Consider the following 27,442-nt stretch of genomic DNA (forward strand, 5'->3'; position numbering starts at 1 on the left):
AAGAATTTGTCCATTTCTTCCTGGTTGTCCATTTTATTGGCATAGAGTTGCTTGTAGTAGTCTCTTAGGATCTTTTGTATTTCTGTGGTATCAGTTGTAATCTCTCCTTTTTCATTTCTGATTTTATTGATTTGAGTCCTCTCCCTCTTTTTCTTGATGAGTCTGGCTAAAGGTTTATCAATTTTGTTTATCTTCTCAAAGAACCAGCTTTTCGTTTTATTGATCTCTGCTACTGTTTTCTTTGTTTCTATTTCATTTATTTCTGCTCTGATCTTTATGATTTGTTTCCTTCTGCAAATTTTGGGTTTTGTTTGTTCTTCTTTGTCTATTTCCTTTAGGTGTAAGGTTAGATTGTTTATTTGAGATTTTTCTTGTTTCTTGAGGTAGGCTGTATAGCTATAAACTTCCCTTTTAACACTGCTTTTGCTGCATCCCATAGGTTTTGGACTGTCATGTTTTCATTGTCATTTGTCTCTAGGTATTTTTTGATTTCCTCTTTTATTTCTTCAGTGATCTATTGGTTATTTAGTAACGTATCATTTAGCCTCCATGTGTTTGTGTTTTTTATGTTTTTGTTCCCTGTAATTGATTTCTAATCTGATAGTGCTGTGGTCAGAAAAGATGCTTGATATGATTTCAATTTTCTTGAATTTACTGAGGTTTGATTTGTGATCCAAGGTGTGATCTATCCTGGAGAATGTTCCATGCACACTTGAGAAGAAAGTGTAATCTGCTGTTTTTGGATGGAATGTCCTATAAATATCAATTAAATCTATCTGGTCTATTGTGTCATTTAAAGCTTGTGTTTCCTTATTAATGTTCTGTTTGGATGATCTGTCCATTGGTGTAAGTGAGGTGTTAAAGTCCCCCACTATTATTGTGTTACTGTCGATTTCCTCTTTTATAGCTATTAGCAGTTGCCTTATGTATTGAGGTGCTCCTGTGTTGGGTGCATATATAATTGTTATATCTTCTTCTTGGATTGATCCCTTCATCATTATGTAGTGTCCTTCCTTGTTTCTTGTAACATTCTTTGTTTTAAAGTCTATTTTATCTGATATGAGTATTGCTACTCCAGCTTTCTTTTGATTTCCATTTGCATGGAATATCTTTTTCCATCCCCTCACTTTCAGTCTCTATGTGTCCCTAGGTCTGAAGTGGGTCTCTTGTAGACAGCATATATATGGCTCTTGTTTTTGTATCCATTCAGCGAGCCTGTGTCTTTTGGCTGGAACATTTAATCCATTCACGTTTAAGGTAATTATCGATATGTATGTTCCTATGACCATTTTCTTAATTGTTATGGGTTTGTTTTTGTAGGTCCTTTTCTTCTCTTGTGTTTCCCACTTAGAGAAGTTCCTTTAGCATTTGTTGTAGAGCTGATTTGGTGGTGCTGAATTCTCTTAGCTTTTGCTTGTCTGTAAAGCTTTTGATTTCTCCATCAAATCTGACTGAGATCCTTGCCGGGTAGAGTCATCTTGGTTGTAGGTTCTTTCCTTTCATCACTTTAAGTGTATCATGCCACTCCCTTCTGGCTTGTAGAGTTTCTGCTGAGAAATCAGCTGTTAACCTTATGGGAGTTCCCTTGTATGTTATTTGTCATTTTTCCCTTGTTGCTTTCAATAGTTTTTCTGTGTCTTTAATTTTTGACAATTTGATTACTATGTGTCTTGGCGTGTTTCTCCTTTGGTTTATCCTGCCTGGGACTCTCTGTGCTTCCTGGACTTGGGTGGCTATTTCCTTTCCCATGTTAGGGAAGTTTTCGACTATAATCTCTTCAAATATTTTCTCAGGTCCTTTCTCTCTCTCTTCTCCTTCTGGGACCCCTATAATGCAAATGTTGTTGTGTTTAATGTTGTCCGAGAGGTCTCTTAGGCTGTCTTCATTTCTTTTCATTCTTTTTTCTTTATTCTGTTCCACAGCAGTGAATTGCAACATTCTGTCTTCCAGGTCACTTATCCGTTTTTCTCCCTCAGTTATTGTGCTATTGATTCCTTCTAGTGTATTTTTCATTTCAGTTATTGTATTGTTCATCTCTGTTTTGTTTGTTCTTTAATTCTTCTTGGTGTTTGTTCTTTAATTCTTCTAGTTCTTTGTTAAACATTTCTTGCATCTTCTCGTTCTTTGCCTCCATTCTTTTTCCAAGGTCCTGGATCATCTTCACTATCATTATTCTGAATTCTTTTTCTGGAAGGTTGCCTATCTCCACTTCATTTAGTTGTTTTCCTGGGGTTTTATCTTGTTCCTCTATCTGGTACATAGCCCTCTGCCTTTTCATCTTGCCTATCTTTCAGTGAATGTAGTTTTTGTTCCACAGGCTGCAGGATTGTAGTTCTTCTTGTTTCTGCTGTCTGCCCTCTGGTGGATGAGGCTATCTAAGAGGCTTGTACAAGTTTCCTGATGGGAGGGACTGGTGGTGGGTAGAGCTGGCTGTTGCTCTGGTGGGCAGAGCTCAGTAGAACTTTAATCTGCTTGTCTGCTGATGGGTGGGGCTGGGTTCCCTCCCTGTTGGTTGTTTGGCCTGAGGTGACCCAGCACTGGAGCCTACCCGGGCTCTTTGGTGGGGCTAATGGTGGACTCTGGGAGAGCTCATGCCAAGGAGTACTTCCCAGATCTTCTGCTGCCAGTGTCCTTGTCCTCACGGTGAGACACAGCCATCCCCCACCTCTGAAGGAGACCCTCCAACACTAGCAGGTAGGTCTGGTTCAGTCTCCTATGGGGTCACTGCTCCTTCCCCTGGGTCCCGATGCACAAACTACTTTGTGTGTGCCCTCCAAGAGTGGAGTCTCTGTTTACCCCAGTCCTGTCAAAGTCCTGCAATCAGATCCCACTAGCCTTCAAAGTGTGATTCTCTAGGAATTCCTCCTCCCGTTGCCGGACCCCCACGTTGGGAAGCCTGACGTAGGGCTCAGAACCTTCACTCCAGTGGGTGGACTTTTGTGGTATAAGTGTTCTCTAGTTTGTGAGTCACCCACCCAGCAGTTATGGGATTTGATTTTATTGTGATTGTGCCCCTCCTACTGTCTCATTACGGCTTCTCCTTTGTCTTTGGATGTGGGGTATCTTTTTTGGTGAGTTCCAGTGTCTTCCTGTTGATGCTTGTTCAGCAGTTAGTTGTGATTCTGGTGCTCTCCTGCAAGCCAATCTTTTTATCGGGTTTCTGTTTCTTTGCAGTAGCTTAATCTCAAGGCCTTGCTTTTGGGCTGCCATTTTGAAAACATATGCCATTCATCACAAATAATCACAATTCAAATACTGATGCAAGAGATGCATAAAATTGATGTATAACATGTTGAAGTATTTAGGGAGACATTTACTGATATATGCAACTTTCTTTGAAATGCATCAAAAAACAAGATGGATTGACGGATGGGGGTGTGGACAAGTGAGTATAGATAAAAAGCCAATTGTGGAATCTGGGTGGTGGATACGCACATAGCCATTGTAAAATTTTTTCAATTTCATTGTATGTTAGAAAATTTTCATAATAAAATGTTGGGGAAAATGTTCATTTGTATTGTGGAACATCTATTGATTTTTTTCATTATTAAAAGGTAAGCCTGTAAAGTATTCAGTTGCCTGTTATATCATACTTTATAAGTGAAAAAGACATACCACTGATTCCATATCATGAAGTGTTATTGGCTTGTGCAGCATCATCTTGTAAAATGGTCGGATGAAAAAGCCTTGTAAAAAATCAAATATATTCAAAATGATTACCAAGTGAAAGAACTCAGATAATTACATTAAAAAAAAGTTTTATGCTTAATACTAACCATCCAACAGTTTGCCATGATAAACTGCCATCCCAGCTACCCGGCCAATAAACTTGAAGTAAGAGAGGTGATCTTCATTACACAATCCAGAGTTGGGATTTATCTGTAGGGTATAATTATCCCTGTAAAGATAACCACATTTAAATGTTCTTTTCTGTATTTCACACAAAAATTTTAATATGACAAATAACTGTAAATCATCTCCCTCTTTTCAGAGTTGTTTACCTCTGTTAGAACCATATTAGACCATTGGATTTAATGGTTTTAAAAATAGTCATTTTGGTCAAAAGGTGGAAACAATCCAAAATGTTATTGAAAGATAAATGGATAAACAAAATGTGGTATATACACATAACGGGATATTATATAGCCTTCAAAAAGAAGGAAATTCTACCACATGCTGCTACATGGATAAAAGCTCGAAGACATTATGCTAATGAAGTCAGTTACAAAAAGACAAATACTGTATGATCCTACTTATATGAGGTACTGAGAACAGTCAAATTCATAGAGACAGAAAGTAGAATGGTTAATGCCAGGGAATGGGGGAGATAGTGTTTAAAGGGTATGGAGTTTCAGTTTGGGATGATGAAAAAGTTCAGCAGATGGATGGTGGTGATGGTTACACAACAGTGAACGTATTGTACTTAATGCCACTGAACTATATACTGAAAATGATAAAAATGGTAAATTGTATGTTATGTATATTTCACCACAATTTAAAACAGTTGTTTCTGAAACAACATTAGTTACAGTCTCCCTTTTCTGACACATTGTGATGTACATTTTCCTTGCATCATATCACTCTGTTACTTTCAAGACAGTGATTTTCTTTCTGTATACAGTCACTGTAAAGGTACTTACGTAGCAGAATATTCAAACAACCCATAATAAGGGTTAAACATTTCCTTCGAAATCAGGAAGAACCATTCTCTGGCGACTCCTCCATAATCTAGTCCCTTTTCGCCATCAAACTCAATCCACAGTCTAGCCTTGAGGAAGTCTGCTCTCTTGACCCCCATAATTCTCCTGTAAGAGTCCTCAAGGACAGTTGCACGGCGAAGTTTCATTTCAAATTTGTTTGGAATGTCATTCTGAAAACCCAGAGAAGAGAGACTAATGGTTTAAATCAATTCAACAAGACGACACATTTCTCTCATGAACATTATAAAATTCATTGTATTCTACCCTGTGCCCAAGATCCTTTTTCGGGGAAAACAGGACTAGGTATATTGTCTGTATTTCCTCCACAGTATGAAAGAACTCATGCATTTTCTCTAGTCACTTAATTACATAGACTTCTGATTTTCACATCTGAAGAAGCAGCTACTGATGGTGGTAATAAGGCTCACGTGAAGGCACTTCATGAACCGTCCTTTCCGTCTTAAGATCCAATGAAGAAGACCATTCTGTGACCTGCAGTCAGTCTAGCCACTGCCTGCTACTTGTCTGCCTGTTGGCTCAGGGTTCTTCCCTGCCCTCCACTTTTCCTCCTTGGAGCCTGCCCGCTTCACTCATTAACAGGTGCTAACATCTACAGACTGTGCCAGTACTGTTCCCAGCATTTTAATGGGTTAACTCATTTACTCCTCATAGTAACACTATGAAGAAGCTACTATTATTGTCTTCATTTTATGGATGAAGAAACTAAAGATACAAGTTAAGAAAGTCTTAGCTCCTGAGTCTCTGTTCTTAGTGAATGAGCTCCGTTGCCTCACTCATCTTTTGGACATACTTTGCTTATACGACAAATGTAGATAACTATGCTTTTAGGCAGACCTTGTTGTAAATTACATAGAAATATATCTGAATATTTTATTCTTGAGTGCTTTGTGTGCAACGTTCAAGTGGAAACCATGAAAAGAAAACATACTATAAATATTTTGTCACTTCAAAAAGAGGGTTAGCTCTAAGGGGAAAAAAAATCAATTTCACTATCAATATATTTAAGAAAAGTGGAAAGCCCTATAGAAACATAATAATACAAGCAGTTTATATAAGTGATATAAGCATAACATAATCAGTTTCCTCTGCTGCTTATGCAATTTTAAAAAGTGGTAAGATTGGAGAAAAGGAATTTTAGAATTTTAGGCACTAGGCAAACAGTGCAGGTGACTCAGCAAGCATTTACTGAAGGCCCGCTCTGGGCTAGGCCCATGCTAGGTAGGTATCGCAGTGGGGCCAGAGATGGGAGGAGAAGGGAGTAAAAACATGGCATAAGAAGATGTGGTCGCTTTCTCAAGGAGTTTATAATTTGGTGTGTGTGTGAGAAACAAATGTAAATGTTACTAATTCTGAGATTTAAAATAGAAATAGAAGCAAAGTTCTGTGGGCAAAAAGACTGAGCTATTAATTGCAAGTGAGACAATCAAGGGGGCTTCAAGAGGGGAAGGGAGAGAGGGACTGAGGAACAGCATGCAGGAAGAGTCTAAGCCATTTGACAGCTGGACGGTACAGAAGGAGGAGGGGAGGGAGAGGAGGGATTAGAGTGCAAGAAGGTACAGAAGCAGTCTGAGGCCACAGTGTAGACAGCGTGAAGGCTGACCAGGAAGAGCTGCTGAGCAGGAAGCCACAGGATCGGACTGGTGGGTTCTCAGAGGCTGATGGCGTCAAGTGTGAAGGGTGTTTTTAAGGAGAGACAAGAGGCATGCTGGTCAGTGAAAGACCCCTGACACAGACGGTGTGAGAGAAGACGAATGGACCATGTGAGTGAGCAGTGGCAACGAAGAGAGGGCTGAAGGAGAAATTTCCACATCTGAGCTGAGTGGTGAACCATGCATGGGTTCTAGAGTCAGTGGACCCTGTGTTCAAGTCCCGGCTTCACCTCACACATCTTTTTGAAGGCTTAATTTCCTTACCTATAAAATAGGGACAGTAACAATATCGACCCTCAGGGAGCTGTTTCAGGACTTACTAGGATAACGCATTTCTTGCGCTGACACGATACCAGGCATGCAGTGATCTCAGTAATGATCGGCCACCCTTATTCCTAACTAATGAGATGTTAAGGATGAGGCAGAGGAAAAGGATAAAGACAGCTCAAAGCTTTGGAGCACTGATTTAGATAGTTTCATCTCCATCTTGCTCTTTTGCTGTGATGTGTCCAGATAGGGATTTTATTTTTTAAATCCTGCTTGGGACATTTTGTTACACTGAGGATTCAGATTCTCGGCCTCTTCCTCAGGCTCTCCAGTCTCTCTTTCTGGAACAGCTTCATGCTTCTTAAGCTTTCTTTCATAATTTTAATCTTTTAATATATCTTTGTTGCATTCTGGGTAATTTCTTCTCTTAATCACCAATCTGATATGTCAGGTGGCTTAAGAGCATAGACTCTGGCGCTAGACCACTTGGTTTGTTTCTGGCTTTGCCACTAACAACCATGGAACTTGATCACATTGCCTAATTTCTCTGAGCCTCAGTTTCCTCAGATCTAAAATGTGATAATAATAGTCCCTTCCTTGTAGAGTTATTGTAGAGATTACACGTAGATAATACATGTAACTTGTTAAGAAAAATGCCTGGTATGGAGAGAGAGCTCAATAAATATTACTGCTTTCATTATGGTTTTTGTGTTCTGTGACCTGTTGCCTCAACAACCATTAAATACTGTAACATGCTTATAAGTGTTCAGACTGGCAAATGGAGAAGCTAGTGCTTCTATTCCACCAGTACATAGTCATTAAGAATGAAAATATTTACCAGACAAGTAACTCAAAATAGACTTAAAATCCCAAATAGGGGCTTCCCTGGTGGCGCAGTGGTTGACGGTCTGCCTGCCAATGCAGGGGACGCGGGTTCGAGCCCTGGTCTGGGAGGATCCCACATGCCGCAGAGCAACTAGGCCCGTGAGCCACAACTACTGAGCCTGCGCGTCTGGAACCTGTGCTCCGCAACAGGAGAGGCCGCGATGGTGAGAGGCCCGCGCACCACGATGAGGAGTGGCCCCCGCTTGCCGCTGCTAGAGGAAGCCCTCCCACAGAAACGAAGACCCAACACAGCCAATAAATAAATGAATAAATAAATAAATAAAATTAAAAAAAAAAAAATCCCAAATAATTTTAAGAAGTAGAAAACAAATTTCCAGAGTGATTTTAACATAAAATTATTATTGAAAATGAGTTTAAAACATTGATGACATTTTAGGACTTTATTCAGGCATAAAATATTTGCACTAAAAAACTATCATATTTCATTTTTTTTTTTTTTTGTTAAATTTAGGATGAGAATATCTGTGGAAGCAGACCCACCATCTTGAATCTGGAAAAGCAGGCTTCAGGCTTGGAAGGCAAGTAAGTGTAACCCAGTAGAGCCACCTAGTGGCAGTACTCCTAAACTGCAGGGCAAGGGGAAAAGCACGAGCAAATTAGAAAGGCATTAAAAAATGGTCATCACCTTCACAGATATAGAGAACAAATTAGTGGTTACCAGGGGGAGAGGGAAGGGGGGAGGGGCAATACAGAGGTTGTGGGGGGAAGGGTTATTATGGAGTTATATGAAATCGTGTGTGTGAAACCTTTGAAAACTAAAGCACTATGGAATTTAAAGAATCTTTCAATTTTAAAAAATTACTAAAAAAAAATAGTCATCACCAACAGAAATGAAATAGATGGGCAGATGAGTTTAGTTCCAAACATAATGAATTTGTGGTGATGGAAAAGAGAGTAGTGAACATTTCTGATAAGCAGAAGGAGACAAGCAATAAGAGGACTGCTCCAACCACAGCTGTACTGTCAAATTATGCAGAGATATATTATATTTGAAGCTGTAAATAACGAATGACTAACACTGGAAAACAATAGTCAAAGCAGAAAAGGAATCCAGAGAGCCCTCCTACACAATTAAGTCCAGGCCTGGGGATAATCTCCTGAGCTACTCTTGCTTAGTTTCTACAAAACCCAAACCCCACAAACCCATGAGGAAACCAGGTTAGAGCTCTTTAAAAGCACACTTCTAATACTATTTTTCTATATTACAAGGTATATTGAAAAATGAAGACATAAAATAACTGTGGTCTCTAATCATATATTACAGGTACTCAAAAAATACACATCCTTTCCCTAAAAGAAACTATTCAAAGTTGTTAATATATAGAATAAATTCTCTGTTACTTTTTAAAATGCATTTCCCATGCTTTCAGTCTATATGACAATCATTCCTGAGAACTCGTTATAAGTATCACTAACCTGCTTCTTCAACTTTCTTCGGAAGAACTCATACTTTCTTTTGTAATCCCTGGAGTAGGGCACTGCCTTGAGTTGAAAATTTTGGAAAAATAAAGAAGGTTTAAGTTGTTTCATTCTGGAACAATTTAAAAAACTCCCCTCTGGGTATTTGATGAATATAAGTTAAAGGCATTAAAAGAGAATATTTGAAAAGAAAAATTTAATTCAAAGAAAAACCATATATACAATTTTAAAAAATTTTAATTTCTCTGTTTAAGATAAAACTGTATTCAGCAACTCCTATGGCTGTAATTTTCATCATACAATATTCTTGAAATGCAACAGGCCAGAAACAGGAAATGTCTTCCAAGTAGAGAAATATTAGAAATGAAAATTTCCATTTCTAAAGAGGCTTTCAAAGTGATTTCTTCATTAAAGGAACAATTTGAAAAATATACTTTTTGCTTGAACTCTGAGGAGTTGCCTTTTTTATCCATTACTTTAAAAGACTAAACATGGAGTCAGAAGAGTAATCTACAAGAACTCTATCTTCAATTTTACTTATTTTTGTGAATTAGGAAACAGTTAAAATCTGAAAAACTAAAGTTGGAAAAAGAAGCTATATAAACGAGAAAAATGATTTTCCTATCATTAATCTGACTCAGAAGAGTAGTGTAAATATCATACATGGTAATAATTGTACCTAAATGTGAGTACGTCTTATATACCGGTATTTACAACGATTTCAACTAAAAAGATCAAGTCATGACCCTGAGTTGACGGGGTGCTCTCTGCTTCCTCACCAGATACACTCTTGGCTCCTCTGATCTGCCGAGGATTGCCAGCCTTCTTCTTCAGACAATGGCAAGTACCAGCCTGAGCACGGCAGCCCACTGCCTTAGTATTTGACTCTCTGGCTCACTGGTCTCACAAGGCTGCCGTGCAGAGTAAGGATAATGACTTTATATGCTCTTTTCAAATAACTGAGACCTGGTGTATGGGCGGTGGGGAGAGGGGAGATCTGCAAATGTGCTTTCCTCTCAACACCTTTAGTGCTATGTCCTTGATCAAACGCCCTTGAAGAGACAGGTAAGGGGACAACCCCATCAGAGGATCCTGATACAAAGAGACTTACTGGTCCAGTTATTGCTACATTCTGCAACCGAGGATCTTCCCATTGCGTTCTTTTTATATCTGAAGAAAGAGAGAAAAAAAAGATGTTCTCCATCCTCACGCACAAAATTCCATACTGCAAAAGATAATGTAATGAAAATAATCACATTGCACATACTGTGATTTATGTAGAAGATTCTTCCATCGGTGTGAGTTCTTTCTTCCCATCCTGGCTATAATGAAGAATAGATTTCAATTATGTTAGGAAAGGGTTTTCGATGTATGGGCAGAGAAATAGATTTGGTTATATGGTTGATTTAATTTGCATATTCCATTCTTAGTAGAAGACATCAACACTTCAACAATAATATTAATTATAGTTGTTAAAGAACTACTGTATTCCAAAATACAAATGTTTGAGATAGCCAAGTTAGATGGGTAGCAGTTCTATAAACTTACAGGTAAAGGCCCCAGGTCATTGGAAGAATCAAGTGATGTCTTTCCTCTCACATGAGCTGGAATTTTCAGTCTTGGATCTTCCTTTTTTGGTAGAGTAAATAAAGAAAACAATACACACACACAAACTTTAAAATCATGAAAGTCAATCTGTTACTATGTTTTCTAATATCAATGGATATCACTCTTATTTCTTTTGCTTACTCTATGAAATAATAGGTTCTCATCTAAAATCTATCACTCACACGCTACAAAATTCAGTTCTCAGATCTCAGAGGAGGATCAGTATTAACTCACTACCTCTTTCACAGAAACCATTCGGAGTATTTTGCCCACTCTTTATGGATTGTGTCACTATCTAGGGCTCTTCTCTAAATAAAAACTGGTGTAAGAGTGGGACATAAAACTGGAGCACATGTTATTTCTGAGGCCCTGAACATGCTTCTAGGCACCTAGCTGCTAAGGTGTTAATTTATTAATATTTTTGAAAGATAGGAAGGTAAGCGCAGAAAGGTTATTAAAGACAATTCAAATTGTTGAAAGAAAGAACAAAATTTAATTTATTTGGATTTATTGATATATATTATAATTTTAATATTATTTTCTTAAATCATTTATCGTATAATTTTAGTTTTATTTAGGTATATTGGTGTTTTAAACAAATTTATTAATCAAAATCTCTTCATCTGCTGCTGATTTTCAGTAATTTTTCAATTAGGGGTGAACCAACTGCTCAACAACTTTAAGCCTTATCTTAAAATAAAAATACCTATTCTACCTAGTCTCATAAGTTTTTTTGGGTACTATGAGATATGGATTCAAAAGTACTTTGGAACTATAAGCCTTATATAAAGGGAAAGGATTATGACTAAATATCTTCCTCAGTATTCATGGCTAGTGAGCTAAAAACTGCAAACATGGTAATTCCCTGGGGGTCCAGTGGTTAGGACTCCACACTTCCACTGTAGGGGGTGTGGGTTCGATCCCTGGTTGGGGAACTAAGATCCCACAAGCCGCACAGTGTGACCAAAAAAACACACACACACACAAAGACAAACAAACAAAAAAACAAAAAAACCCCAAAACTGCAAACAGGAAGTAAATGTATCTCCATGACAGTCCCCCCAAATATTAAAAATAGGCATAAACATATTGAATAGAAATAATCCTATTAAGAATTCAACATATCTCTAAATGAGGACTAGGTAATATAGGGTATATTAATGTATAATTAAAGATTATCAAGAACTACACATGAGAGACTATTATTGTTGTTATAAATTTAAACTGGAGAGCACTGAAGTTACCCAGGTGGTGGTTTTGGTGTTGTGGTCAATGAAGAAAGGCCTCCCGTTTGGTGCATGCCGGACTTCCCAGCCTTTGGGAAGGAATCCTTGCTCCACTTCAGATGGCTGGGTCACCTGCTGTGCTGCGTCACTCGTGGGGGCCTGTGGGTGAGGGCCTGCAGAAGAACCCTGGCTTGACGGCAGCTGACTGGTCTCCACTGTGGCCTAGCACGTTAATTCAATCGTGTTGCAGTGTTTATAGAGAACACACAAATAGCTGTGGTTAAAAAGGTAACTTAACCTGCAAACAGCACACACAATTATAAATAGGCCTAAAGATTGGAGGCTCATTTTTCTAATACAGTGTTTTGTCAAAGTTTGTTTTTAAAATAATTTATAATTTCTCAGCTAATTCTTGAACAGTAAGAATGCTGGTTAACCGTCAGTCTGTTAACCCTAGTTGCAAGGGAAGCTGCAGTGCCAAGTGGAGAAGGTTGTCTTTGCTCACCCAGAAGACTCATATAGAGTGGGAATTTCCTATACACAAAAAGTGGGTTCAAATGCTGGGAAGACAAAATGAATGACAAACATATACTACAGAAATGCATACCTGAAATGTAATACATTCATGTGATGAAATATAAGGCAGTAGTTAAAAGAAATACACTGGATTTATATATAAAACAACATGATAGGGTTTTAAAACAATGGTGAGCAAAAAAATATTTAGAATTATATAACACATCTTTGCCAAACTTGACACATGGACATAAATAACATTTTGCATTGTTTAGCTCTCTATTAAGTACATAAAATAGGCAGGAAGAATCCCCAACAAGCTCACGATGGTAGTTCCCTCTGGGTAGTGGGGTCAAGTGCTTGGCTAAAAGGAATTTAGTTTTACCTGTAAGATTTTATTTTAAAAAAGAAAATGTCTCTAAAAAAAAAAAAAAAAAAAAAAAAGAAAATGTCTAGAAACATATGATGATTTGTTAATGGCGGTAAATTCAGGGTGTTAAGAAAATGGGTATTTACTATATTATTCTCTGTACTTTTCAGTTTTAAACAATTTCTCAATAAGAGACATGGTGATAAGACAAAATATTTTCCTAAATGCTTACAAGGAAATATTACAAAAGGCACTCACTGTTGCTAAGGACAAAGTGTCATCATGACAAAGTTCTTTGATAGATACTAATCGCCAAGATTATCTTTTAGCAAAATAATGATCTTAACCATTCAAGTTACACAATTACCCAGTGGACCAGATCATTTACTTTGTCCTCCTATTCCCAATTGGACTTGTTTTACATAATAACAAGTGGTGATTCATGTATATTAGAGATCTGCAGGAAATGGCAGACAATTAGCACCAATATCAGAAAATAATTAGAAGCATCCAGCATATACTACAAAGTGACGTAATAGCTTCCACAGAAATATGATGGTTCAAATTATGTAAGAAAACACATTAATGGATAGATTGCAGGGTACCTGTACAGTGGGCTTTATCCAGGTAGTAGTTCTGCAATTATGATCCACGTAATATGATCTTCCTCTTTCATCTTGTTTTTCTTCCCAACCTGGTGGTAATCCAGATGAAGTAGGCAAGAGCTAAGTGAAGAATAACAGAATAATTAAATATTAATAAGAAAGAATCCTTTTTAAAAGGACCACATCCCTTTTCCACTGCTAGCTCTCTTTATTTTTATTTTTTTAAAGATTTTTTTTTTTTGGATGTGGACCATTTTTAGAGTCTTTATTGAATTTGTTACAATATTGCTTCTGTTTCATGTTTTGGTATTTTGGCTGTGAGGCATGTGGGATCTTAGCTCTCCGACCAGAGATCGAACCTGCACCCCTTGCGTTGGAAGGCGAAGCCTTAACCACTGGACAGCCAGGGAAGTCCCACTGCTAGCTCTCCTTAAAATGAATCATGTTTTAAATCATATTTTAAAGTGTACAGCATTTCACTTAAAAAAAAAACTCCAGTAGAACAGATAATAATGATGAGAATGATAACACTAAAAATCATGAGAGTAATAACCACCGCACACTAAGTGCTTTAACACAGATCATGCCATTCAACCTCCACACAAACCTTAATGAGATAATTAAGATTACTGGCCCATTTTACTTAAGGATGAAATTGAAGCTTAGAAAATGGAAGCAATTTCCTACCAGATAACATTGCTAGTGTGGAGCTGAGATTTGAACCCAGGTAGTCAAACTACAGAAATTATCACCCATATGTGCCAAGTCCAAAGTTACCCCTGCTTTCTTTCTGTGAGGGCTGGGGACGTGCTGATTATTGTAGTTTATTACTAATGAACAAAAGAGGTCTAGTTTTCCAGGTTTACTTAAAATAGTCCAGGTCTGGTCTTCCTTTTGTCTTTTTTTCTTTTTTTCCCATGAGCTTTAATTTAAAAAAAAAATTTTTTGGCCATGCGGCATGTGGGATCTTAGCTCCCCGACCAGGGGTCAAATCTGCGCCCCCTGCATTGGAAATGCGGAGACTTAACCACTGGACCACCAGGGAAGTACCCCTTTTGTCTTAGAGATTAGACTCTCCAAGGTTTGGCCTGGTTCCCTAATGTGTCTTACATATAAAAACTATCACACTAGTCTGTTCACTAGATATACCGTTCCCTAGATGTACAGGGGTAGATGTACATTGCTGACAGTTATGATGAGCTGTGAGTCTACAAAATAATGGAATTCAAATTTGCCCAACTTTACAAATGTCCTACAGCTGGTGAGTAGACAAATGGGATGTAGTAGACGTATCTGCACGATGGAATATCATGAGCTACTGAGACATGTCACAACATGGATAAACCTCAAAAACATCACATGAAGTGAAAAGAGACCAGATACATAAGACGGCATGCTATATAATTCCACTTATATGAAATTTCTAGAAAAGGCAAAACTAGCAACAAAAGCAGATGAGTGTTCACCTGGGGCTGAGAGTAGGTATTAGGATTAAGAAAACTTTTTGTGGCGATGGGAGAATCTCAAACTTGACTGCAGTGATATTTGCACAACTGCATAAATTTACTAAAACTCATTTATTTGTGTACTTAAAAATGGGTGGATTTTATGGCATGTAAATTATACCTTAAGAAAGCTGTAAACAAGCAACCAAACAAAACAGACCTCTAATCAATGATTGAGAAGAAAAAGGCACGGAAACAGCTTTTCCAGTACATAAAATGTAAATCATCTCTGGATTCTGTGGCTCATCTGGTGTACTTAAAATAGTTTCTTGGATGAGTGCCTGTCAGTCAATCAGAAATTCACCAGTTTCAATGCATAGAGGAGATGATGAAGCGAGGTGGGAGAAATACCAGGGATCTCCTTAAGTGGCTCCAGGCGAGTGGAGGTGGCCAGACACGGGGTAGTAAGCGCGAGAGGAAGGCTGGGGAGGGCAGTCTTGCCGTGGCATCCACCCTCTTGCTGGTGGTCACTGGTGACTGGGCCAACTGCACAGGTGGGTACCCCTTCCTTCCTCAGCAAAGGGTCCATGTCCCTCTCTTGATGCAGGGCCACCTTTTTAGATAGATGAGCCACTCCTAGGTCGAGGACTTCTGGGCCTGTGCATTCCTTTGCTGGAACTCCCGTGAAAGCAAAAACAATCCCCGCTTTTCAAAATTAATATACAGACTGCCATTCAAAAATCACAAATGGTTGGTGGGAAAAAAGTGAGGCGGCCAGTCTAAGTGGGGAACTGGAACACTCAAAGACCCAGAATGGGGAGAGAATTAGGACAGGGACACAGGCTATTTGGAAGAAAGAGCCCAGACAGAAGGGAAGGTGGCACGGGGGTGGGGGTGGGGGTGGTGGTCTGTGGGTGGCTAAGAGGGAGGGGAGGCTGAAAGGGCCAGGAGCCTGGGTGCTTACATTTGGTTTAAAAAACAAGCGGAGACCATGTGAGGAAGAGACAAACTCAAAGCAATGACGGTTGAGCCAGAAAGAGGATGGAGGCCATGACGTTGTTAGGTCTAAGCTCCAGCCCAGGTCACGGCTGGATATGCTACGGAGGAGGCAGCAGACCGCTCCTCAGCGGCTGATGAAGTCCATCCTGGCCGCCAAGCCTGCCGACACTGGGGCACACCTGCCTGAGGGACCGGCCCCTGACGCAGCTTCACGCACGGGGCGGAAACAGCTGCAAGATGTCACGGGCCAGGCACAGAGCAGAGGCCGCTGGAGACCACAGTCTCGATCTGTACGCAACACCTCCAGCCCACACAGCGCTTCACCTGCCAAGCCCAGACGCTACCCACCAGCACATGGGGACTTGGCTTTCTCATGATGGGAGAGACAGTTCTCCAGGTTTTGTCTTTAAAGGGCCTACCTATCCCATTTCCCCTCCCTCAACCTCATCCCCCAGAGCCCAGATGCTGTGCTGGATCAAACGTTCATGTTCAGCGTTCCAAAAAAAAAAAGTTGCTGCATCTTATATTTTTATTGAGGATTGAGAGGAGAGGCTAAAACTCACCACAGGAAGTGTAGGCTGTTCCTCAAAAGTATAGGCTTGTAAGCTGCCTCTTCTGCTGGAATGATTCTTATTAAAAAAAAAAAAAAAGAACGATAATAACTTTAGGTCTCTGCTTTGTCTCTGAATGGCAGATAAGGTGGCAGGGTGGGTATGATGGGGCAGAAGAAAGAACACCCACTCCACCCACTCTCAGCCTCGCTCTACACCACCCCACCCCCGCCGATGCCTTCCAACTTCCAGCTCACACTTGTCCCTCGAGTCCTAGACTGTCTCCTGGACACTTTCTCTTGAAGGTCTAACAGAGAACCCTTTATTGTGTCCAAAACTAGATTCAGCTTTTCCCTGTCCACACCCACTCAAACCTGTTCCTTTGCAGGTATTCCTCATCCAGTGGGCAGCAGGGGAGGCCAGCAGCTGCCCTAGGCAGACATCGGTCAGCCCCCGATTTCTCCCCCTCCTGTCCCTTACAGCCAGGTCAGTTACCAGATCCTACGCATTCTATTTCTTTACTAGCTCTCAAACACATTTCCCTTACACTTTTTTTTAAACTTCAAGTTTTCATCATTTATCACCTTGACTATTACTGTGGCAACATCCTAACAGATGTGCTTGCTGCAAGTCTTATTTGCTTAAATCTACTCTCCATACCCCGTGCTGCAGCCAGAGAGCATTCTGCAGCGCAGATTTCATCACATCCTTCTCTCACTCCGAGCCCTTCAATGACTTACAGTCACTAGGATAAAATCTACAGCACAGAACACAATGTTAGTGAGCTTCCGGACCTGGCTCTTCCTGCTGGCTGCAGCCCTCCAACCTCACAACCCACCCTCTGGACATTCCAGATTACTTGTTCCCTGGAACGCGCATAATTTTTCTTTCCTTGTGCTTTTATATGCACGCTGTTGTTGCCATCTGAAATATTTTAGTTCTGTTACTTAATGACATTAAAATTTATAATATATGTATAAATTAAGTCAGAGGAGCCTCTGTAGGATTGTTTACAATAACAAAGAACTGTAAACAATCTAAAGTCCATCAAAGGAGACTGGAGAAATAGCTTAAGGGTTACTTGCACAAGGGAATGATGTTTGATTATTGTGTTGTTGTTGGTTTTAAAAAGAGCACATCTATATTTACTGAAATGGTCCAATATCTATGATACAGTATGTAAAAAAAGTAAGCTACCAGAAAGTGCGTACAAGATGATCTCAGGTTAAAAAAATGATATACAAACATGTCTGTGCATACATGTTTATGAATATGTAGAAAATGTTTAAAACTATATATGCCAAACCATTAATGGCAATTGAGGGAGCACATGTTAGAGGTAAAATGGAAGATTCAATTTTTACTTTACAGACTTCAGTACTGTTTCAATTTTTAACCATGACCATATAATACTTTAAAAATAATAAATTAATTTTTTTTGAATTAATACGCACATGGTATGAAATTCAAAAGGTACAAAAGATATATGCCCTGTTTACCCTGTTCCTCTCTTCAGAGCTGAGCAATGTTACCAAGTTTAGTTTAGTTTTCAAGAAATATGATACACATATTTATTCTCTGTCATTTAAATAATTTTATAAATGGTAACGTACCAAATACACTGTTCGGTACCTTGGTGTTTTCCACTGAGCAATATCTCTTAGGGATTGTTCCATACAACATATACATTCAAAGATGCTTCATTCTTTTCAATGGCTGCATAGTATTTCATTGTATGGGTGCCACCTTTTACTTTTTTTTTTTTTACCATCTTTATTGGAGTATAATTGCTTTACAATGGTGTGTTAGTTTCTGCTTTATAACAAAATGAATCAGCTATACATATACATATATCCCCATATCTCCTCCCTCTTGCGTCTCCCTCCCACCCTCCCTATCCCACCCCTCTAGGTGGTCACAAAGCAGCGATCTGATCTCCCTGTTTTATAATTTAAAAAAATAATAATAACAGGAAGAAAGGGAATAGGATCTTACGTGATTTATCACCAGCAAATCAACATAGCTTATCCTTTAAGTCTTTGACCTTTCCCACTCCTCTGACAAAAAAATAAAATGAAATGAATGGAAGATAGAATAGATGGATGGAAGAAAGGAGGGGAAGGGAGCAGGCAGGCAGACCTGCTCTTGGATATTCACACAGGCGTTTACATAGAACTGTCTACATTGACGCTTCCTAAGGGAGGTGCTAGAACAGAAGTCGGCAAACTTTTTCTGTTAAGGTCCAGATAGGAAATATTTTTTTGTGGGCCAAACGGTCTCTGCTACAACTACTCAACCATGTCGATCTAGTGTGAAAGCAGCCATAGGCAATACTTAAACAGATAGGTGGGCTGTATTCTGAAGATACTTTAACCGGCATATAACCTGCATGCAGTCAGCCCTCCATATTTACTAACTGAATGAAAAGCAAGGAATTCCAACTGGAAATGACCACAGCATCCTCAGATGCCTCTTTGTCTTCCACTGAAAGGTCTCCCTTGATAAGATTAGAGAGCTAGCCACAAGGACCTCATCAGGGCAGTGTTATGTTGGAATACTTGCTTCTGGACCCCACAGACAGCAATTTTTCAAGCAGTTGCTGGAGTGAGAAGGTCATCTATCTTCTTGTTTAGTCAAAGTACATCAGCTCTTATTCACATGTGTGTTGGTGACATGTGTGGTATAGCTGAGAAGGAGAAAAGTAACCCTTAACACCCAGGACCCACCCTGGCACTCATCAGCATCATCAAGACAAAATCAACACTACTTTGTAATCATGCCTAAACACAGCAAAATGTGAACACTGTCCAAGCCACAAAATACCAGTTATCTCCCTATCCTGGCAGATATAAGTGACTGCTGCTTTTTTGCTAAATATAGCTTTAGTCTCGCTACAGATAAGATTTGAGATACCCAATCACAGAATAATCTCTGTTTCCTGACAGCATCCAATGCAGAGCAAAGTCCTGCTTCCTTAAACCCTCCTCAAAATCGACTAACATGAGCCCAAATCCTTTAAGTCCTTCCTAACATACTGCTACTGAGACACTCGTGGTGTGTTTTCCCCTTGCTGAAATGAGTAATAAACCCAACTTGTTCAATTACAGGTGTGTTCCTGGCAGCCTTTGGCTGGAGGGCACTGATTTATGTAATGGACATTTAGACTCCAATGACCATTTGGATTTTCCATGACTCTGCTTCATACTATTATTAGTGGGGATATTTGAAAATGGCCGTGCTGTAAAGTACCAAAGTCCCTAACACATTATTACGTGTAACTTAAGACAATTTTTTTCTCATCACAAGAAAAAAAAAAAAGCCTGTGAAGTGTTGGATAGTAACTAAACTTATTGTGGTTATAATTTTGCAACATATATATAAAATCATTATGGTGTACATCTTAAACTAATACAATGTGTTGTTGTATCAACTGTATCTCAATAAAACTGGAGGAAAAAAGATAACATTCAGTCTTTAGACACTGAATGGAATAACATATAATACAAAATCCTGAAGCTCCAACAAAATCTAAGACCATCTTACTGAGCTGGATACTGGCTGGCCAGTGGCTGAATTTCCATAAACAGTGAGTCTGGCATTCAATTCTTCTGCAAGATGAGTCTGGACATCCAAGTTATTTGATGGTAGAGATGAGGGGAAGGCCTGATGGCTGTACGTGGTGGCTTCATCTTCTCTTATAACTTCCCAGTTCTAAAATGAACAGAATAAGCTTAAGCCACACATACCTCAATCTACTGCTGTAACATATGTCTATCCACAAGAACAAGAAAATGATTTCTACCTCGGAAGACTCTCGGCTGTCAACGCTTTCTGTTTCCTCAGATATCTGCCGCCTGGTGGTGAATGCACGCTGGGCTTGCAGCTGAATGTTACCATTCTCAGCATCTGTTAGGTTGTCCCTGTATTAGAAACGTAAAAGCCATCACCCACGTCTGAAGAGAGTTAAAGTGATAGTCAAAAATTCTGTTTTCATTAAAAAAAAAAAACCTATATTAGATCAGAATTTATTGTTCTGGGCCAAAGGCTGCTTCAAGATGCATAGATTAAGTCCTAGGCACAACGGTACCTGCAAGAGTACCTTATGGAGTTAAAGTTTTTGTGAAAATGTGTAATGTGCCTAATATTTTCGTTCCTCACTGTGCCTAGGATAATGTCTCCCATGTATGGGCACTCAAAAAGTATTTGCTGAATGAATGAATACCTGAGAGTTTCATAAATAATTTCATTATATTATTATTTCTCCATGTTCTTACAAGAGTAAAATCTAAAGTAGCTCCAGAAAGTTCATAAAACAGAAGCTTTAAGAGTTACATATACATCTTCATGAATCAGACAGTAACATTTTCCAGAACTGATCTTAAGCCAAGAGTAGAGCTTCCCATGTAGGAACGCAGAGGGCAGAAGGAAAGACAGTGTAAGGACACTATAATTTAAAAATTGATAGAGTACAGATTAAATGGTATCTATCTGCTTTTGATCATATACAGTAATGGACCTCTTCTGAAAAAGGACAGTAGTAAAGGCGTGTCTGAATCTAGGAAAGGTACGGTTAATCAGACTGAACACCCACTCCCCAGTCATTTCTTAGTTATACTGTTCTAGCTAGTTGTGTTTAACATAGCCAGACCATAAGATCTAGAATTCTGTATAGATATTTAATAACAAAATTATTGTTAATTTATTTAATGCCAGATAAGCCCAGGATAGTCAGAAGACCAGTTCTTACTGCACTGTTGCTGGAGAAAACATAGTGGTCCTAAGGGAAAGCCTCACACTTTTTTCCTCCTAAATAGTTGATTTTTGCTGGCTGAAAACAACACCAACCACAGTGAAAAAAATGTGATTCTGCTCAAGTCAGGCTTGCCATAATACTGAGGTATACAACAGGAGGATATTGCAGAAATTTATCGTGCTTTCAGTCTTGCAATCTGTACGCCATTCTACAGAGATCAATGCCTCTGTGACACGAAGAACTTGGATCATTAATTTGCTTTGGAAGGATCTGAAAAGGGAAAATATCTACGAAAGTGCTTGGACTATATCAGATACAAAATACCAAAGCCAAAAATTAGAACATTAAGGGACAAATAAGGAAAATTTTATGTCTGTGTCAAAAAGTAGACAACTAAAGAAAGACTTCATAAGGTTATAAGGAAGGATAAGTGGAAGGATATTTGATAATAAACATGAATAATGGAAGAATTTATAAATGTGTATTTACAAACGTTCAGTCTGATGATAATAAAAGAAAAATGTCACTGAGGAAACATAAATCAGAATACCTCAAAGGCCATTCTGTCCTTGATTTGGGTACACTGGAAATTATGTATACATTGACCAGATTGGCAAATGGGTGTTTAACAAAAGACCTTATTAATTGAGTCCTTTCAATTTTATAAATAATTTACACTTTAAAAATACTGTACTGTAGAAATTAACATCTCATTATATTTTAGTAACAAACTACAAAAAAATCTCCAAGATTTTCTAAATTAGTCTCAAGAGAAAAACATTTCTTTTGTGGCTATAATTAAAAACAGAAATAACTGACAATTTATTAAAATAAAGAAGCAATTAGAAGGGTGGTATTTGTGACTCAAATACTTTGTAATACTATCAAATCATTTTAAAAAAGAAGCATCCATGACAGCATTTTTAAAGCCCTGGGCCATAAAAATCCTAGCATTCTTGCAGTTTTTGGATCCCCATACTATTACGAATCCATTTGAGCCATTTGAGCCATGACTTCAAAATGAAAACTAGTGGTCCAAAAGTATTCAGATTACAAACATGAAAGTCATCACATACTGAAGGGTTGGTCTTTTCCACTGTGTTCTTCTGGATTCATGGTTTACATAGTAGGTCCTTCCAAGAATATCCTGCCTCTCTTCCCATCCTGGAGGTAGAGGGGAAGGTTCTTGTTGCTGCTGCAAATGGCAAGCAGCATCTGGTTGGTCCAAAACCACCCAGCCAGGCTGAAAAACAGAATGGTAACAATTAAGTGTGTGCTTAATTTTTTTAACCTTATAAATTATGCTAGAGGAAGTTTTAAAAGAGATTTAGCACACCCAGTTCCAGAAACTATGCAAAGACAGAATTAGCACATTGTCAACTTTTAAGACCATAATAGGAATATCTTATGATAATGAAGATTTTTTTTTTTCTGCAAAATGATAACATTTAAATTTTGCTTGAAAAAAATTTTTTTTGAAAAAATTTAAAACATGTCTAATAGGAGAAAAAGGACACAGAAAACTTTCAAATAAACAAACAGCACTGGAAGGCACTTAGAAATTGAAAAGCATAGTTTAACCTTACTCTATTCTCTAACTTATAAGCAGGGATCATGTCTTATTGGGCATTGTCTCTCCCACAGAGAAAGCACCTTGTTTATGGTGGAAATAAACAACTCTCTGAAACCTGAAAAAAAAAAATCACTGGATGAAGATCAAATATGTAGAGGCATGATAGGGAAGGGCAAATGATTTAGAAATAATTGAGTGATGGAAAAGACATGATGATTCTCTGGTCTGACTTTTCTCTTTCTCCTCTGGACCGTGGAAAGGCATTTTGGTCAGGTCATAATACAGTCAAAGAACGAAAGTTTTGTTTTGTTTTATTTATATGCTAGGAAGGCATTGGAAATTTCCTCTGAGACTAGCAAGGGGCAAACATACAAAAACCCTTAGCTAGGGTAGTTATAGAGTAAGGAATTATTTGAAAAGGATAGCGAGGGTTAGTGACATGCTTTTATACAAGAAACCTCATAAAAGAAAAGGCAGTCAGTAAAAGGTTCTGCTAAACATCAATATGGTTAGGAAGCATAAATACACTAGTGATGAAAACTTAAAAATTCTCCTAAAGGGACACAAAAGAAGACCCGAATGAATGAAGAGACATAATGTGATCTTGGCTAGGAAGATTTAATCTCACAAAGGTGTCAATTCTCCCCAAGTTAATTTATAAAGTTGCCAAGATTCCAATAGAACTACATTATGGATTTTTTTTGAAAATAACAAGACAAGGCAATTTTCAAGTTCAAATAGAAATAAAAACAAGCAAGAATAATCAGTACAGTTCCAAAAAAGAAGAGTGAAGATTAACTTTATCAGATAAAACATACCACAAACCACAATAATGAATAGAATTGGAAAACTCAGAAAGAGAATCAAATTTATAGGAATTTAGTATATGATAAAGACATTTCAAATTTGTGGGAAGATAGGCAAATTACTTAGAAAAAAAGGAAAAAATTATCTGGGTTTCTACCTCATACCTTATAACCAGAATGTTACAGATTGAGCAATATTTAAAATGTTAAAAAGTAAAACCGAAATGTATTAGAGCAAACCTGGGGATATTAAAAAAATATATTCTAAGAGTGGAGGAGCCATTAAGTATGACATCAAACCCGGAAGGCATAAAAGAAATTGAGTGATTTGATTACAACCCCCCAAATTTGTACATGGCAAAAACTACTAAATTGAAGTTAAAAAAAAAAACAGGCAAGCTGGGGAACATATTTGGTACCATAATAATAGGTAAAAAAATCATTTCCTTAATATATAGAGAGCCTTTTGTTCTAGACATTGGGGATCTGGCACTGGAGGACTGTTGTGTGCCAGCCAGTTGACGGCTTAGAAGATGGAAGAGAATTCTTCTATGTTGGAAGGTGGGTTCTGAAGAGGAAGGGTCAAGGAAAAGAGCTGGGAAGAAAAGAAATGTTTTCTGGGAGAAAAGGATAGGGGTTTCTGCAGCAAGGTTGGTCTCCTCTGGCTAGCTCCAGTGTGAAGGTTAGAGATTGAGGCAGAAAGGAAGGTGAGGGGTAGGAGAGAGGAAGACAGACAGAATTACTCTGGGAAAAGGAATCTGGATGGGAAGTAAGACTCCTTTTCTTTCTTAGCCTATTTTCTTCTTTATATCTTCTTCTATGGGAACTGATATCTCGTTAATTTCTTTTCTTTCTTTTTATTGCCCAGACTCCATTCTCTCTCCCTTCCCTCTAACCCCTTACTTTTTCTCTCCATCTATGTTTACCTTCCTTCTCTCTCTCCTTTCCTTTCCTTTAAATGATCATGATATAGGATCTATATATCTAAACATTTGTCTTGTACATATTAAATCACATTTTACTTCTCTGGTCTCAATTTCAAAAGTGTTAGAGTTGAACTTTTATATTTTACTCTCTTGAAAAAAAAAGACTAATTAAAAAAATATGCTCACTGATTATTTTTCTGCAGATTAATAAAATTTATTAATAAAAGGGTCCTCACTTCTGCTGTGAAGGATTATAAAAATATTCAGAGCTTGGAAAATGGTACCAAAAATATTTCTTTAAAATCTTCTTAAAGATTTCTCTCTTAAAGGTCTACTTATTGAATTTATGTTACCCAAGTAAACTTGTGAAGGGGCAAAAAACTAAGTAAGGGCCTATTTTTAAAAAACCTGTTTCAGTTCCAGGAGGAAGTACAGTTACACATTTGAACATTGTTTAGAAAGAATGAGTTTTCATTTTCTGTAGAGAATGCCTCCCTATTAAACATGTATCAGCTAATAATCTTCACAAAATAATTTTCTAAGTATCAATGTATGTTACTTTATTACTAACCTCAAAGCTAATATGCAACTACCCGGAATTTAATGGAGTCAAAGTCCAGAAAGAAAGCATTTAGAGGTACAACAAACATTATATTATACGGTAATTGTGTAAAATACATACAACTAAACCTAAAGTTACAAGGGGTGCAAAAATCAAATATTACACAATTATCTATTATAGCCACACTTTATCGTACTAGGGCATACACTGCCTAAGAGTGAGCCTCTTCTGAAAATTACAATTGTTTTCTTTAAATGGTAGGATTTTATATATTCAGTCACAAACTAAATGTCAAAGACAAGACTTCTCTGGTCATTAGCTACACAAGATAAATAAGCACAGATTCGTGTGTTTGAATTCCTAGGGCCTTTCATAAATAAACTCCTACATGCTTACATCTACTGAAATTATAAGGTGCATTCTGAGGGAATTCAAACATTGAGACATGAGACCACAAAATGAAGCGAAGCAGCTCTACCCACAGAAACTGAACTGTGAATAAGGTACCTGTGATACGTGTCTGTGGGCAAAACTTGGAGCAGGTTACCAAATAATGAAATGCTGTTAAAATTTTTTTAAGTTACTAAATAAAGAATTTTCTTTCTTTACAGCAGACATCCTTCATTTCAAACAGAATTCCATTATTCAGGTTTCCCTGTGCACCAAAATGCCAGGTACAGAAAATTCTACTCAATAAATTTCTAAATTAAAAAAAAAAAGACTGTTATATGACAAATCAGAGAAAAACTAAAATGAAAAAAAAGGTAATCAAATAAGGGAATTAGACTTAAGAGAGGATACCAAGTTCTTTGATTGCCAGAGTAAGGGCTAACTACAGTCTATGATTTAAAGAAAAAAAGTTCTTTCTTTCTGTTATTATGAATTCCCCTACAAAGTAAAGTCTCATTAGTGCACATAAAAAATTCCCAGAAGGCTTTGTTGCAAAAGCACTACTTGTTCTCGAACTTTCTTTCTCAAGACGTTTGGGTGTGTGATGCAGAGCCCAGCACTGGGGAAGGGTCCCTCAGCCTTACAGTTCTTCTGGAGACTTCAGCAGGCCTTGATCAAAGAGGCATGACTGTTGAGGAAGCCACACATACAAAACCCTCCAGCGCAGACTGATGCCAGCACACTGGGTGCTTTCAGTCAATGTGGTAGAATAAGGTGCTATCTTTTGATGATAAGCTTCCTTCAGTGGGAACCTCAAGGGGCAAATGTTATTGTTCCCTTTTCAGATCATGAATTTTTGTGCTGGAAGAAACCTCAGAGGTCATCTGGTACAACCCTGTCACTCTGTAAAGGAAGAACCTGAGGTCCAGAGAAGGTCAGAGACTCACATGGTCACTCAGCTCACAAGCAGCAGAGCTTGCAACTAAGATTCCAGGCTCCAAATCCCTGTCCAATTCTATTCCAAGTACATACTCTCTGCCTCTTCTTCATGCACCCCAAAGGCAGGTTGTTCTGCCCAAATCCTTGACTGGACTTCCTCTTATCCTGTCATCCGTGAAGATGGTTAAATTCTTCTGGCCCCCCATAAATGTGGCTTTTTATTAGATCACTTATATTCTCTCCCTCTCTCTCTCTTAGTCTCCTCCTTTTCTATGAGCCCTCCCGCCCACTCCCACCCCAAGCACGATAGGAAAAGTAACAGGAATTATATTTCATAAAAGAGTTCCTAATTAGTAGAGCCTTCTCAAATATTCCACATACTTAACTTACAAATACTAAATTGTGTTCTTACTTTAATGGAGGGGGAACATGACATCGTTCTAGAAAACTCTGAAAAACTAGAAACAGTTAATGACTTAATTACAACAAACGCTTTCATTTATAAACATTACAATCTCTATTCCCTAACCCTTAAGAATGCCATCAGTAATGGCCATTCATTCTACAGAAATATCCTTAGCGGAAAGAAATGTTTAACAAATTCTTGGGTAAAATAAACAAATGTCCAGGGAAGTAATTTTTATTTCACACATTAACTTTATTTGAATAGTTATTTTTTCTTCAGAGTATAGTAAAATAAGAAATTAGATATTTTCTTTTTAGTTTAACCAAATATTTATAAAATCTCACCTCTAATTCCTCAGCCTGTTCTGTGTTATCTTCTTCTGAGCCACTGGTTTTAGGTAAGTAAGTCATTTTTAATCTCAGATAACCTTTAACTCTTGATTTCTGACTGTAGAAAAGAAAATAATAATTCACAAAATTTTAATACTAAGAAGAAAAGCACTCATTTAATAAGAGTTTACTAAACATCTACTAGCTACTAGAGGAGATTCAAAGACAAGTTCCAGTGCAGAAGATATTTAGGAAAAGGAATAGATGGTGGAGAAAAAGGAACATCCATAAATAAATAGTTGTTATGAGATAAATAAGGAACTATGGAAGTTTAAGTGAAAGATCAGAGAGAATTTGAAAGAGAAGTTGGCATTTGAGTTGGGGCTAGAAGACTGGGGAGGATTTTGATCTGTGGCAGTGAAGGGAAAGGCATATGAGTAGAGAAGAGAGCAAAAACAAGGAAATAGATGGGAAAC

The 27,442-nt window shown here is 38.1% G+C and overlaps 1 protein-coding gene and 1 long non-coding RNA gene across 5 annotated transcripts in view; one reads left to right on the forward strand and one right to left on the reverse strand.

The window, feature by feature from the left end:
• The window catches only part of LOC309654120, a 35,438-nt gene extending 25,555 nt beyond the window's left edge, over nucleotides 1-9,883 (forward strand). For 2 of the 3 annotated variants that reach the window (XR_014259897.1, XR_014259898.1), the window contains 2 exons: nucleotides 7,995-8,065; nucleotides 9,745-9,882. This is a non-coding gene — a long non-coding RNA (uncharacterized lncRNA). Of the gene's footprint in view, nucleotides 1-7,994; nucleotides 8,066-9,744 lie in introns of all 3 variants that reach the window. The other variant, XR_014259899.1, reaches the window with a different exon arrangement.
• NEDD4 (NEDD4 E3 ubiquitin protein ligase) overlaps nucleotides 1-27,442 on the reverse strand; it is a 147,567-nt gene that overhangs the window by 19,356 nt on the left and 100,769 nt on the right. For both annotated transcript variants that reach the window (XM_082444960.1, XM_082444959.1), the window contains 14 exons: nucleotides 26,982-27,084; nucleotides 22,112-22,278; nucleotides 20,085-20,202; nucleotides 19,826-19,993; nucleotides 16,295-16,360; nucleotides 13,288-13,407; nucleotides 11,815-12,018; nucleotides 10,511-10,591; nucleotides 10,230-10,284; nucleotides 10,074-10,132; nucleotides 8,960-9,025; nucleotides 4,641-4,870; nucleotides 3,777-3,898; nucleotides 3,616-3,686 (listed from right to left, as the gene is read on the reverse strand). In XM_082444960.1, the coding sequence (XP_082301086.1) occupies nucleotides 3,616-3,686; nucleotides 3,777-3,898; nucleotides 4,641-4,870; nucleotides 8,960-9,025; nucleotides 10,074-10,132; nucleotides 10,230-10,284; nucleotides 10,511-10,591; nucleotides 11,815-12,018; nucleotides 13,288-13,407; nucleotides 16,295-16,360; nucleotides 19,826-19,993; nucleotides 20,085-20,202; nucleotides 22,112-22,278; nucleotides 26,982-27,084 (1,630 nt within the window). The remainder of the gene's footprint in view (nucleotides 1-3,615; nucleotides 3,687-3,776; nucleotides 3,899-4,640; nucleotides 4,871-8,959; nucleotides 9,026-10,073; nucleotides 10,133-10,229; nucleotides 10,285-10,510; nucleotides 10,592-11,814; nucleotides 12,019-13,287; nucleotides 13,408-16,294; nucleotides 16,361-19,825; nucleotides 19,994-20,084; nucleotides 20,203-22,111; nucleotides 22,279-26,981; nucleotides 27,085-27,442) is intronic.

This window comes from Balaenoptera physalus (genome assembly GCF_965194825.1).
Source record: "Balaenoptera physalus genome assembly, chromosome: 2".
Taxonomy (NCBI): Eukaryota; Metazoa; Chordata; class Mammalia; order Artiodactyla; family Balaenopteridae; genus Balaenoptera; species Balaenoptera physalus.